General features: G+C 41.6%; 1 protein-coding gene across 1 annotated transcript in view; it reads left to right on the plus strand.

Moving 5' to 3' along the window:
* The window catches only part of sh2b2 (SH2B adaptor protein 2), a 29,950-nt gene that overhangs the window by 5,891 nt on the left and 9,182 nt on the right, over positions 1-14,877 (plus strand). The window contains exon 2 of the mRNA XM_084717774.1: positions 9,871-10,831. Within this exon, the coding sequence (XP_084573900.1) occupies positions 9,902-10,831 (930 nt within the window). The 5' untranslated portion in view covers positions 9,871-9,901. The remainder of the gene's footprint in view (positions 1-9,870; positions 10,832-14,877) is intronic.

Consider the following 14,877-nt stretch of genomic DNA (forward strand, 5'->3'; position numbering starts at 1 on the left):
TGTTTTTGTGTACAAACTAAACATTTTGGATGTTGTCGTATCAAATTGCTACAAGCCTCTACTGGCTAGCAGCAACATTTAATGGAACAAGGTTTTAGGAATCAGAGGTGACTGTTTCTACCATTCAGTTTTTTTTCCTCACTCAAATATATGCTGATTGGCGGATCAGATTCACGTTGAATTACACTGACCCATAATTCTGTTAATTCAGTGTTTATCATTGCTCAAGTGCCCATGGTTAGGTTTATAAAAAGATGAATATATGACATTGAAAACCCCTGCAGAGGATACACTTATTATTAATGGTCACAAACAAACAGTGACGTGTGTGTTCAAAAAGAGAGTAGATCGTAACAGTTTGTAGCCATATCATATTTTAATTTGGGTTAAAAACCCCATAGAAATATGGAAAAATAACACTGAGTCAAAACAACCCATTGTCTTGCATGGTTTTCTAAATGCCTCTCACTCTCACACACACTCACACACTGATGGCACCGAGCCATCATGTAAGGTGCTGGGTAAAGTTAACCTATAATGGCATTGGTGCTAAGTTGACCCAGTTATTTTCATTAATGATTCATCTCCTGATTGTTTCTTGATATAAATAGATTATTCATTTGGTTTATGAAATGTAAAAAAAAAAAGACAGATATCCATCTCAAAGTGATGTCTTCAAAATGTCTTGTTTTGTGTCGACTGACAGCCCAAAATCCAAAGATATTCAGTGCACTATGAGACCAATAAAAGCAGCAAATCCTTGAACAGTTAATCAGTTCAGAGCTCATGCAATTAGTTGAATGATTGATTAGTCAGAACAGACAGAAAATCAAACAGCAACATTTTTGCTATTTTGGTTATTTGATGAAGCAAAAATGCCAAAGATTTGCTGGTTCTATTTTTGTACTTTTGACCTTTCATGGAGTTAACCAGTTGACGATTCAACGGGGGACTAGTGGGCAGATACCATCCCTCTTGTTAATAAAATGACCAGACTGCCTCTCCCTTGTTAACCTGCCATCCCCCATCTTCATCCTCTGGTGGCGGCGTGAGTGGAGGGGCAGAGGGGTCGTTTAGTGTAGTCTGGTCATCCTGACACATTGATAATAATCATTCGTTTGCAGCCCGTTTTATCAAATCAATCATTAAAATTGTTACAGATGGGCACTACAATTAGATATTATTTTTATTATCAATTGATTTAATGGTTATAATTTTGATTAATCAATTAACTATAAAATGTCATAAAATTGTGACAAATAAGCATCACATGATTTGTCTGATCAGCTGTCCAAAATTACAATTTTTTTCTATTTAGAGTCATTTAAAATAGAGAGAAGCAGAAAATCCTGTGAAAATGACCTGTGACATGATAGAACCAGAAGCTTTTTGTTGATTTTGTAACTTGTTTGACCAATTTGACTAATGACTTAAACTACTAATCAATTATCAAAATGTAATTTCTGACTATTGACTATTTGACCAATCATTTCAGCTCACTAGAACCAAGTAGGGCTCTTTAGCTTGTCCACATAGGAGAACTCCTTTTGAATCCCGATAAAACCCTTTTACAAAGATTCAACCCGGAATCCTTTCAGGGGAAGTTCTGTGAAAGGTTCCACCCGGAACTCTATGACAGAGAAACCTTCTATTGTGTTATGGTTCCATGTAGAACCCTCCCTGGCCCCACTGTCCAGAGCCTTTCATCTAGAATCCACTCAAGGAGTTTTTTTTTTTTTTTTTTTTATCAAGAACCCTTTTATATTCCAGGGGGCTCATTTAGAACCCACCTAGGGTGTTCTACCAGGAAACTTTGTATATTCTAAGCATTCAATCTATAAAAAATATCTTTTCAAATTATATTCTACACACTAGAACACAAGTAAAATGAATAGAATAAGGGGGTTCTAGAGAGATCTACACTTCCAAGTAGTACCATTTAAAACATGGGTGAACGTTTGAATGTTTGAGGGTGAGGATCTTCTACCAACCCTGCTTTCAACAATCTTCCAAAAAGGGTTCTTTGGATGAAAAGGCTTCTTAATGGAACCCTTAGTCTTACAATAGAACCCGTAATGAACTCTTTCTTCAAAGAGGGATTCTTCAGAAGCATATGGTTATGGTTAGAACCACAGCCCTTCAGGAAGAACCCTCATTTCTGAGAGTATATCATTGTTTTGTTGCTGTTCTCTGTCCAGCGTGTATGACAAACACGTCATGTTTTATGTCCTGAAATGTCTTCACTGCTGCAGTATTTACATCTTACATAAGAGCACATGATTAATGGAGTCGCAGAGCGCTGAGGATGTTGTGAACGTACAGCGGCTGTGCTGGACTCAGTGTGCTGCTAGCTGTGTGCTGTGCTGTGGAGCAGGCTAATCTTAGAAAACATGGCCCAAACTCCCCTGGGGTGAGAGCACAACATCACCAATCATCTTCATCAGCCAATCGCTGACCGTCGTGCCGCTGGCGGGAAACCGCTCGCAGGAACGTGTGTGTTTGGATATAGGAGTGTGTTAAACTACATATAGAGTGTTTATCTGTGGAAGAACGTGGAGGTGTGTGTACACACAGCTTTAAAAACACCGATCCTTGTACATCCGTTATGTTTGGCTGCAGAATCATTTCCTCAGTAGCTCCTCGTTTCTGCACCGCACTATTAATCAGACATACGGTCTGAGAAATAAAGGCACCAACTAGAATCATGAAGGGTTCTTCAGCATAGGAGAACCTTTTCTGGTTCCTGGTAGGACCTTTTGTAAAGGTTCCTTTTGGAACCTTTTCAATGAGCTCTACTAGAACCCAACATAAAGGGTTCTGCCACAGACCATCTGTGAAAGGTTTCCCCCATGACTCCCTGTGAGAGGTTCTGCAGCGAACCCTTCTATCCAGAACCTTTCCATCTTCTAATGGTGCTGACAAGAACCCACCCAGGTAGTTCTACTGAGAACCTTTTTAAATTCAAAGGGTTTTATCTTGAAACCACTTAGGGGGTTCTATTGAGAACCCTTTTATAGTGCAAGGGTTTTATCCAGAGCACACTCAAGGAGTTCTACCAAGAACCTTTTTATAATAATAACGCTTTTATCTACAACCCACAAGGGGGTTCTATTAAGAACTTTTTAAATCACAAGGGTTTTATCTAGAACACACTCACTGGGTACTACAGAGACCTTTTTTGTAATCCTGGTGTTTTATGTAGAACCCACTCAAGGGGTTCTGTTAGAACCTTTTTATATATATATATGAAAAAAGGGTTTTTGTCTAGAACTCACGGGGTTCTATTGAGACCTTTTTTAAGCTCCAAGGGTTTTATTTAGAATCCACCTAGGGGTGTCTACTGAGAACCATTTTATGTTAAAAAGGTTTTATCTAGAACACACTCAGGAGGTTCTATAGAGAACCTTTGTATATTCCAGGGGTTTCAACAAGAACACTGAATGGGTTCTACTGAGAACCTTTTTATAATCAAAGGGTTTTTTTTAAATCTGGAACCCACCCACCTAGGGGGTTCTATTGAGAACCTTTTGAAATTGCAAGGGCTTTATCTAGAACACATTCAGTGGGTTCTACTGCAAACCTTTTTATAATCAAAGTTTTTTTTTTGTAGAACTTAGCTAGGGGGTTCCACTGAGAACCTTTTTATATCTTATATTCTCTATATATATCCTATCCTATATATAAGTGTTTTATCTAGAACCCTCCCTGGGGGGTCTACTGAGAACCCTTTTATATTATGGTACAAAAAAAATGTTTCTTCAGAATAAAATGGTTTTGGGGGAACCCTTGTGGAACCTTTATTTCTCAGTGTGGAGTGTGTGTAGGTCTTGGCTCTGACTCCACATGAAGTGAACGTCCACTCTTGTCCGATGTGTTTTGCAGGCTGCAGTTGATCTCTTCTCCCTGCACAGTAATGTCTCTCTCCTCTCCTCCCCGGTCAGTTTACTGTTACAGACAGAACTCCCAACCATCTGACAGAGATATCAGTCCTGCTCCCCTGGGTAAAGAAGCAGCAGGAGCAGGAGGGGGAGGGGGAGGAGGGGGAGGAGGAGGAGGAGGGGGCACAGTAGTGGTAGATTTTTACAACAGATAGGGAGGAGGTACAGGAGGAGGGGGAAGCTCCTGAGGCCTGAAGGATGGAGGTGAACATTTTTAGATTTCCCTCGACTCCCCTCAGTCTTCGGCAAAGAGAGAAAAAAAAAGGACTGAGGGGAGTCGTGGGGATGTGAGACTCCACATGGTGCCTCTGCTCCCCCTCGTCCTGCAGTGCGTCTCCCTTTCTTTACGCTCCCCTTGTCTCCTCCACCTCCACACACTCACTGATTGTTTTAGCAGCTGGCCTATGGAGCAAAAACATGCCCCCCTCCCAGTGGGGGGAAGAAGAAGTACTCAGACCCTTTACTTAACTAAAAATACCAAAACCACAATGTGGAAATACTTTATTACAAGTAAAACTCCTTCATTGAAAATCCTACTTAAGTAAAAATACTGAAGTATTAAATGCAAATAGAAGTATCTATGATCCCCTCAGCTGATTGACTGTCAGGGAACATGGTCTCACTCCAAACTCATCATATACAGAGGCTTGGTCAGGACCAGAGTTATTGTAGTTTTGTATTTTCTATTTCTTTTATACTTATTTAGTGCAGGTTTGTTTTTAATGATTAAAAATATTTAGTTTTAGTTAAGTATAATAACCTTTCAGATATTTTCATAAATGATAGTCTCCCCAAATCCATGATTACAGACAGAGAAATAACAGCCTATAGACCTATTTTCTGTTGTAATTTTGGCCTGATGTTTAAAGCAGATAATTCACCGTAACCTATTTCATTGTCACTATAATCTGGTTTCTCACGCCATATACGTTGCCTGGCGACAGGTTACACTAAGGCTGGGCAGTATTGACAAAATCAAATATCATGATGTTTTTGACAAAGTGCAGACCAGTATCGGAAAATGCCTCCGATACGCCCTGAAATGTGGCATCAGATATGATCAAGTGCATCATGTGGAGAAATCGCTGTCTGCAAACCATTCAGTTGCCAGTTTATGAGATGCAACTCTCACCGGTGACAGCGGCTGCGTTCCTGGTTATTGTGACACCAAAGCTAACTCGATCAAATGTTTACACTGTAACAAAAACGTGAACCTTGGTTTGGACGTTCAGGGGCAAAAAGGCTCTTGAAGAGTCGTCTAAGTCGCTGAGTAAATGTACTTAGTTACATTTCACCACCACCCCCTCCTTAGTCTCAGCTAATCATTTTTGCTTCATACCCCTGTGAGCTTCAGTCTGCTGAGCCTCAGAAAACCTTAATACTGTCCACTTCCTCCAGCGTCTCATGGCTTGAGTTTCATGCTGACTCTGTGAGTGAATGTGTGTGTGTGTGTGTGTGTGTGTGTGTGTGTGTGTATGTGTGTATGTGGATGTGGGTGGGTGCGGCATACAGTCAGTTCAGTACTGTATCTTTGAGAGAGAGGCACATCCTCATCTTTGCGGAAGGGCAGGAGTTTGAGAAATGCACCTCACCGTGTGTTGTTGTTTTTCTGCTGAATGAGTGGAAAGTTGGCCCAGTGCAGGTTTTTAAATAGCTGAATGGGTATTGACTTCCTTGCAGCCAGCAGCAGTGTGCACGCACGCACACACACACACACACACACACACACATACACATGCACACACACACAAGGGTAGCCAGATAATTATTACAACAACTTGGTGATTAGCAGTTTAGCTTACAGATCTCGTGTGGCTTGAGGGAGTGAATGGGTGGATGTTTGGATGAATGAAGTGATGGATTCATGAATGAAAGTGGAAAGTGATTTGTGCATTCTTTACCACTTAAGGCCCCCTTTATAAAAGGTTTCCACGTTATAACTAAAAGCTTCACTAATGGTTATTAACACACTTTCTAATGTGTTATAGGTCAATTACAAGCCATTATAAGAACAGTTTGGGTTGCCAGGTGTAAAAAAGCACTTAAGCTGTTGTTCTTCCTTAGTATTTGGTAATAAAGCAGTTAGAAATGTTGAGATTTTTTTAAAAAAAACTCAAGCTTGGTTGCTGTACCTTAGTTTGAAATTAGAAGTTAGAATTTTTCATCTTGAACTTTATCAATCCAGTGACAAACCTGATAACGAGAAATAACCTCCTTACTGAACCTGAGAGGAAGAGAAGGAAAGAAAAACTAATTTGTGCTCCCAGTTTAATAATTTGTACCTTTAATTTTAAAATGTGTGCTTAAGAATTGCCAAGTTGTTCTCCCAATTTAATAAGTTAATATCATATTATATATTTTGCCTCCTTCCCTCTTGTGCAGGGCAACATTTCATAACAGGACTGCTACTGACTGCTGCATTGTTTTTGTTTTGCAGTTGTACATAATTCAAACATTCATGGCCAAATTAAATTGATGCTATTTTTTGCACATGCTTGCTATCTTTATTTCATTAAAAAAGGAAATTAAAGAAGGAAAAGAAACACAAACAAACAAACAATGTCGTACACATCAGATTGATTAACTATTAAAGGATATTCTTCTCAAGTCATCATTTTTTTGTTTGTTTTATAATATCTTGAACTTTTTTTTAAATCATGGTATTATTGTACTGTAAATTGTTGGTATTGTTCTTTCTTTCTTTTGTTTTCTTCTTTCTCTGTCTTTGTCATCATTTTCTGTATGAGAAGACCATCACTAAATCAAACATCTCTCCTCGTCTCTTTGCTTTTCACGTCTCTGAACCCTGTCAAGATGTATTTCTGTCACCTGATGACAGGTTATGAAAACGCTCCCATCTTGGGACAGTTGGTTGTGATTCAGTCCAGGGAGCAGAACACACCAACAGTGTTCAGCCAACCCAAGTGCTTCATGGCAGAATCATAGAAATGTTGTGCATCCAATCAAAACAACTTAATTTAATACTCCTGACTGCTCACTTCTGTGAACTAGGGCTAAGTTGTACCAACAAGGATTCATTCATTAAGTCCAATTAATCATAATAATCATGGCTTAAAATTGAATTATGTTGTACAAAACTTTTAAACTAGTTTAAAATGAAGAAAGATTAAATTTAAACCTTTCTTCAACCCTCAGTTGTTGTTTTTTTTACTCTAAAAGTAGATTAAATTTAGTTCAGTTGCACTTGAGGAAGTTTAACTTTAAAAATATCTGCGTTTTTTAGATGGATTGAGAAAAATAATCAAGTTCCTCAAAGAAACTTTGAGATAGAAACCCAAAGTTAGGTTTATGATGATCTATTCCATCTTTCACTTAAGTTGATAAATTCGGGCAACAAGTTATTCTCAGAGGAGGAGAAATTAGTTTCTCTGCTGAGCCATCATGAGCAGGCTAACTTACTTTTTAGATAGCTACCAAACACTCCACTTTATTTTTTATTTAATTATTTTAATTTGAGTAAGCATGTATCTTCATATTGATTAAACTATTGAAATTCATTTTAAATCACAAAACATGGATTTACTAAAAGTTTTTACATCATTTTTAGTTGTGGAACAGAGTTCTGCTTAACTTTACTCTGATTAGAACTAATCTTTGATTAAGTTAATCTTCGTTGGTGCAACCCAGTCTAGCTAAAGTAAAGAAGTGAAATGAAGCTAAATGGCCACAGTGTTGGCACTCTAGATTACTTTGGGACATCCATGCAGATATGACAGATATTTCCTTTGCTGTTTATTTTATTATTATTCTCTATTCCCACCATTTCTTTTACTTTTTAGTGTCTCTATCCATCTCAGCATTCCTCTGAAATTCTGACACCAGGTCTCAGCATCCAAGAGTGTCTCTCTCTACACGACGGTCTCTCACAGAGCTGGGACTCCTGTGTACTTTCCCTTATCACATCCTGTCTCTGATCTGACATATTGTTTGTTTCAGATCTGTGGGAGAGGGAACGACGAGGGAATAAGAGAGGGAGATTGGCTTGTAGTTGAATATGTGCGTCAGACTTAATTCCAGTGGAGAGTTTTTTTGCGCTAATCCGTTATGAAAAGACAACCCACACGGACGTTTTTTGAAAATGACAATAAAGCTGTTTGCGGGAAGAATTCCGGGAAACTCTGCAGTGCCAGTGCTTGCATGTATGCATGATTTGGTTTAAGAGTGCAATTTCAGAAAGCAAACATTTGATTTAGCGCATACTGTGAGATGAACTGCCAAGAGAGCCAGCTCGGAGAATAAGCTTTCACAGATTGGGGAGTGCTGGCCGTCCCCGTGCGTATGTCACCCAGCCTGCCCACTCAGACGATTTCCTTTTATCTGCGTGATTTACAGACAACAATAATCAAACCAACATGTGTTTGATTGTGTGACGTTATTCTCTGATGCTGTATTAGTCACTGATGTGCTGAAGCAAAAGAAGACTGAGAGACAGGAGGGGGAGGGGGTGGAAAAAGGGCTTTGGATGTCGCTGATATGACTGTGTGTTAGATCTTCTCTGCAGACCAGAGAGAGAGAAGAGTTTTATCAGTGATGTGATGTGGTTTGTCACTGATCGGGCCGGAGATGGAGGCTGAGGGCTGAGTCATACGAACACACGCATGCCAAGGAACAGAGGAATGTAAGGATGAGTGGACCAGAGCACTTTAAAAAATACTCATTACGTAGAAAAACAACAGTGAAAGAGATAAATGTCTGCGTTGAATCCAAGTCACGTTAACCTGCTCTGACAGAACACACTTCTAGATAACTCAGATTATCTGATGCCTGTCAGAAACCATCAATTGTTAGCTGGTGGAGACCTCGGCTCTCTGGATGATTGCTTTTTGATCTGTTGTCACATTGAATCTGTTGTGAATCAGATGTTTTCAAACTTTCAGTGACATGCCAGTCATGTACATAATCTTGAGCTTCAACAGCTGCATTTCCACCCAAAATACCCAAAACCTTTAACTTCACAAACTACTTTGAAGGAGCTAAATGTTCTTCCAGTCTGTTGTGGTTTGTTTCCACCTCAGTCTAGAGACCAGTGTTTAAGCAAATTAGTTCATTGATGAATGAAAAAACAACAGCTGTTTTTACATGTTGTGTGCAACTATATGTTCCCAGTTCCTGCTGGAATGTGTCCTCAGCATAAATGCTCAATACGACCTCACCGCTGGTCCATTTGTCGTATGCTTTCCTCTGTCGCTCCATGTGTCAAAGCACAATGAACAAACAACAAACTGGTTTGTGGCTGTAGACTTTTAAAAATGTTGGATACAATAAAATGCTGCTAGTACACAATCACTCAGAAATGTCAAGCACCTGAAGCTGGTGATTTCAGCTTTCTGGATTATTTCTTTTAACCTTTGAAAAATACATTTGATTATCTGAAAAATGTATCATCACAAAGTTGAAAACTGTTTTTCTTAGCTCATAAAAAAAAAAGTAAATTCATGTTTGTTTTTTTTACTGTAATGAGACCTTCATTATCCCCATTGAATAAGATCTTTTTTTTTATGTCTGGTCACATTTTTAAGGGACTTATGGTCTCAGTGTTTCTAAATCCTGGCTATATTCTTGCTTGTCATTTTGAAAGATGCTAAGTTGGACATTTTACATGATGGATGTGGGAATAATGAAGATAGGAGGGGATTTTGACATTAAAACACAAGGCGATAATTAGCAAATTTTTAATTGACAACCACGTCACACAGAGTGTGCACACAAGGGTTTCAGTTTTCATATCATCAAGATAGAAATATTCTATCAGACACAAGCTGGTTCAACAATCTGCTTCTTTCACACGTCTTTTATTCTTTGCACCATCACACATGCAGCCTGTTCCACAACTGTTATACATCTGATCCAGAGCCAGGAGCTCTTTTTCTTTTCTCCACACTGACACTCTGCTCCTCTTCCTCCCCTGCAGCCTCTCCTCGGTGGGTTGGCATGGCCCAGTGATGAACGGAGCGGTGGTGCCCGGTAGCCCGGAGCTCTCCTCCTCGTGCCCACTGCCTGACTGGCGAGAGTTCTGTGAGCTCCATGCTCGAGCCTCCGCTGCAGACTTCGCTGACAAGTTCCAGCGCTTCCTGTCGGAGAACCCGTGCTACGACTCGCCCGGCGCCGATTTGAGCTTCTCGCAGCACTTTGCCCACCACTTCCTGGAGTGCTTCTCTGCAGCGCTAACCCAGGCTCGGGAGAACCAGGCATCCTCGCCAGGGGAAGACGGCTCCAACACAGCACCAAAGTACAGCATTGTTCCATTCCTGGGAATCCAGGGCTGCCCGCTGTCCTACGGTCACGACCTTTACCAGAGACGCAAGGACGCCGGGGCTTCAAGTGAGTCCCTGGACAGTATGGACAGCGGAGGGGGAGGGATAGATGGAGGAGGCAATGGCACCACTGCTGCCCGAGGCCCTCAGCCGACCCACAAGGTGTCTGCTCTGGGACAGTCCCGCAGCTCGGAGGACGTTTCGGTCAGTCACCCAAAGGCTCGCTTCAAGAAGGGCTTCTCCCTGAGGAACATGAGCCTGTGTGTGGTGGACGGGGTGAAGGAGATGTGGCACAGACGGGCCTCCCCTGAACCGGACGGCCCCTCTGGAGCCAGGAAGGCTAATGGGGGAGGTGGAGGAGGTGGAGGAGGAGGAGGAGGAGGGGAGGCTGGAGGGGGGGAGAAGTGGTCCCAAAAGCTACGGCTTCCCAGGGGTTCCCAGGGCCACAAGGCGGAGATGCTGGAGATCCAGAGAGAGGGGGCGCTGAGGTACATGGTGGCTGATGACACAAACTGTATGGGCGCCGCACAGTGGCAGAAGTGTCGTCTGCTGCTGAGGAAGACAAAGAGGGACGAAGGAGGCGAGAGGTTCCTGCTGGAGTTCTACGTACCACCCAAGGTACAGAAACACATAGACATGGAGGAGAGTGGATCTTTTTCATGGCAGCCCATTGATATGAAATAGTAGGATAATTAAGGTCCTGTTCCATTTAGTGTATCAGAGCCTTTCCAGTGAGTCAAAAATGCACAACAGCGGCACCCTGACTCCGTTTGACCTGAATGGAACAGAACCTTAATTAGCATGACTGGTAACACCTGTGTTTACACTACTATCTCATATCAATATGGCTGCTGTGAAAAAGGCCTGTGAGGCATAAAACATGGATTAAGTGCTGACATGATGAGCTGGTTATAGGATGATTTGATCAACAAAAAGTTTAATCTAAAGATTTCTGATTTAGCTAGAAAATGTCCAACATTTCAACATTTTCCAGCTCTTGAACAGATTTATGTGATAGTAAACTGAATATCTTTGGATTTGGACTGTTGGTCTGCCAAAACAATCAATTTGAAGACGTCACACTTTTTACCTCTGTCATTTCAAACATTTCTCTCTCTTTTGAAACTGCTTTCTGTTTTGTTTTGTTTTTTTCAAAGAATTTTCACCCCCTGGATCAAACACTAGATCTACCCTCACCCACCTGACAAAATTAAACACAGATAAAAAGATAGACAAACAAGGTATGATGCAGGAAAATTTTATTTTATTAGTTTTTATTGATGCTTAGAATCCATGTCTTTATCCAGACCCCAAATGTTGTTCAGATTTCCCGCTGAGACACTCCGCCTCTAATTGGCCAATCCTACCCAATCACACTCCTCATGCTCAAACCTACCCATAACCATACCCAACCTATATGACCCAAAGAGTCAGATTAAGGTCAGGACTTCACCATCCTAGGAGAAAAACTGGGTACAGGACACAGACAAGGAGAACGCTGACTGAGGTTCTCCCACCAAGCTTGCTCAACTGTTATTGGAGTACAGATCAAAAAGGGGTGGAACTTAGGAAGGGTTGATTGAAGATTAAAGATTGATTGGGAAAAAAAGATAAACTCATGAATAATTAATGAGAATAATTGTTCATTGCAGCCCTTGCTGAATCCCAGATATAAATCCAGCCTGATAATCCAACCCCTGCGACCCTGACGCAGCCTGAAGTCGAAGCACACACACACACACACTCACATGCACACATACACACTTCACATTTGTCTATATGGGATTTCCAGATCGTTGCCCCTGACCTTAAGAAGGCCGTGAGGCTGTGCAGCTGAGTGAGTGTAAATCTGCCACTGTCCTTTGATCATGGCTGGTGGGAATGTGGGGATAAGGCTGTGGAGAGGGGGAGAGGGGGAGAGGGGCAGAGGGGCAGAGGGGTAAGGACAGGTGGGAGGCAGGCACGGGAGGGGGGGGGGGGGCTGGCAAAGAGAACCGGAGACTGTGTGTGTGAGAGGGAGAGGAAGCTGTTACATTGATTTCTGTAAGCGGGAGCGGATCGCAAAGGTTCACTTTCATGTGCAAAAAATAAATATTGATTGGTTCTTTGTCTTTGGCAAACTGTCCACTGTGACAAAACAGGAACCAAAATAGTTGTGTGAGTCACTCAAAAACTCAGCGAGAGCCACAAGGGGAACGCACGAAATGAAACTTAGTAATTGTGCTTCAGCAGTTTCATCTGTTAGGTTCTATTAACGTCCACACGTGGGAAAATGATTACCAGCCGCGGACGAGGCTGAGACAAAGAGAAACTTCAGAGCTGCTGTGAAGTGACACATTAATTAAACACACACACACACACACACACACACACACACACACACACACACACACACACACACACACATCTCGACAGGCCTGCTCTGCAGACACTCTGAGCTGTTTTATCACTGCCATCCCATTCAGGTCTTACAAATCATAAACGGTGCAGAGTCAACAGTGTCAGAAAGATAAACTGACTCATAAAATCTCACTCCTGCCTGCCTGCTCCTGGCTGACTGGCTCTGGCTCCGTCCCTGTCAGGGCCATCAATCTGCGCGGCAGAGACGGCACACTGCAGCACGCTAACTGCCTGCATTATGACACAGCAGCAGGTCCTGAGACGACCCAGTCTGTGGTTCACACCGCTCAAAGTTATATGCAGTAACTAAAGAGGAAGAGAAGCTGTAACACATCACGGCTTGTTTTTTGATTTTTTTTTATCATAATAAAAACAAAACACAGCTTTAAAGGTATGATTGGTAACATTTCTACATTAAAAAGTCTGAAAAAGCTTGACACTGAGTTGTGTACTTACATTATCCCAAATATTTCCAACAATGTTCAAATGCAGAGAAATGCATAATTTATTCAAACTAAGGATGTGTTTCCTGTTTGACTTTGCTAGCTAGTTGCTAGTTGCTATAACGTCCCAAAAAACATGGAATACATCAGATACGTTGCTGTGAACGTGACTAAATGTAACATGAATAAAACTTTAATGTTACCTTGTCCATGAGTCTTTACAGATGGATTATCATCATCAGTGGTGCACTGGCAGAACTACCATATATCTTAATATGATTTTACAGCATCATTTGTAAAGTCTTATCATGATCGTCATGATGCATGTTCCTGTTTCCACCAGAGAAAGGCGAAGGCTTCCCAAAGCTTGCCAGTTTATTTACACCCCGTGGTGTAAGTGTGCAGGGGCTTTTTTGGGACTGAGCCTGTGTGAACTCTGGTGGATGGAGCACCGTGTAAATAATTCCCCAAGAGAGAAGGCCTCAGTCATTGTTTACATGAGCAGAATGTATTGTTTTTTTCTTATATGTGGCTAGTGCTGTGCTGTAATAACTCTGGGTACTCAGACACCAGTATTATCAGCTCCTCCATCACTGCTTCTTTTCAATCCGCTATGCCTGCTATTTCCACAAAAACACCCCCTTCTATGTGTTTTGCCAGTGCCAGGTGGCAACTTCTTGAAATGCAGTGGTGAACTCTGTGTGGCAGAGCAAAATATGGGCATGTTCACGTCAACAGCAGCCACTTCTTACCCCAAGGCACTGGTTAGCATGTGGCGGTGTGAAAAAGCCTTAAATTATTTATTCATGACTAACATCATTTTCTTAAATCAGCCTTGTTTCCATACAGTTTACTTACTCGTGGCTCCCAACAGCTCCCCAATTTTCTTCAAAAATTGTTGTGAATCATATGTGTCGCTTCTCAGTCTTGTTAATTAGTTTGTGAGATGAAGCAAATGCACAAAACTTTGCAAAAATCGAGCAAGGGTGAGCATTTATTTCCCTGAGCCTGAAAACACTATTGAAACACTTATTCCCTTTAAGGCCTATGTGGTGGAGCGCGTACACTCATGTGCACTAGTTAACACTGGTTTGCACCAACTTAGCATTTCAACAGACAGACAGTGAACACTGGGATTTCTGTGCTGTCTGTACTAGAGAGGTACTGTACAGGAAATGGTCAAATGGTTTAATACAGGAAGTGGTTTTTGACATCTGATCCACAGAGAGGAATTGTGGGTGTGGATGGCAGCCAGCTGCACAGGCAGATCAAGATGAGAACAGTGTTGCTCCAGACAGATCAGCTGATAAGCTTCTGCCAGACCATCAGTCAGCCTCCTTCTCGCTCTGCGTCTCCTGACACACACAGGAATAAATACACACATACACATAGCTCAGCGCCTCAAACACACTCATTGGATCTGTTAAGATTATCGTCTGGATCCGACTCTCTGCAGAGGGCAAACGGAGGCCAGGATGTTTTCTGTGTTCACCCTCATGTAAACTCTTCCTGTTTGATGTTTGTTACAGTCCGTCAGCAGGAATAACTGCTGAGAAACGCAGTCAGAAACAAGAGACTGCCTCAAAACTGAGCCGTGGAGTCTATTTTACAGATTGTGCAATATTTTTTAAACTCTGTCTCTTTTAATTTTGTTTGAATACATTATTTTGCCTCAGGAGACATGAGTGTTGTTAAATGTTTCTCAGGCTGCACCAGTATTTCAGATTGCACGTTGACCCTTAATTACCACGTGTGAAGGAGAAGTTTGAGGGTTGGGAGAATCTGGGTGTATTTCACACTAAAGACAGACAGTGAAGCAGT

The sequence above is a fragment of the Lutjanus erythropterus genome, chromosome 4 (assembly GCF_056507025.1).
Source record: "Lutjanus erythropterus isolate fLutEry1 chromosome 4, fLutEry1.hap2, whole genome shotgun sequence".
In the NCBI taxonomy this organism is placed as follows: Eukaryota; Metazoa; Chordata; class Actinopteri; order Lutjaniformes; family Lutjanidae; genus Lutjanus; species Lutjanus erythropterus.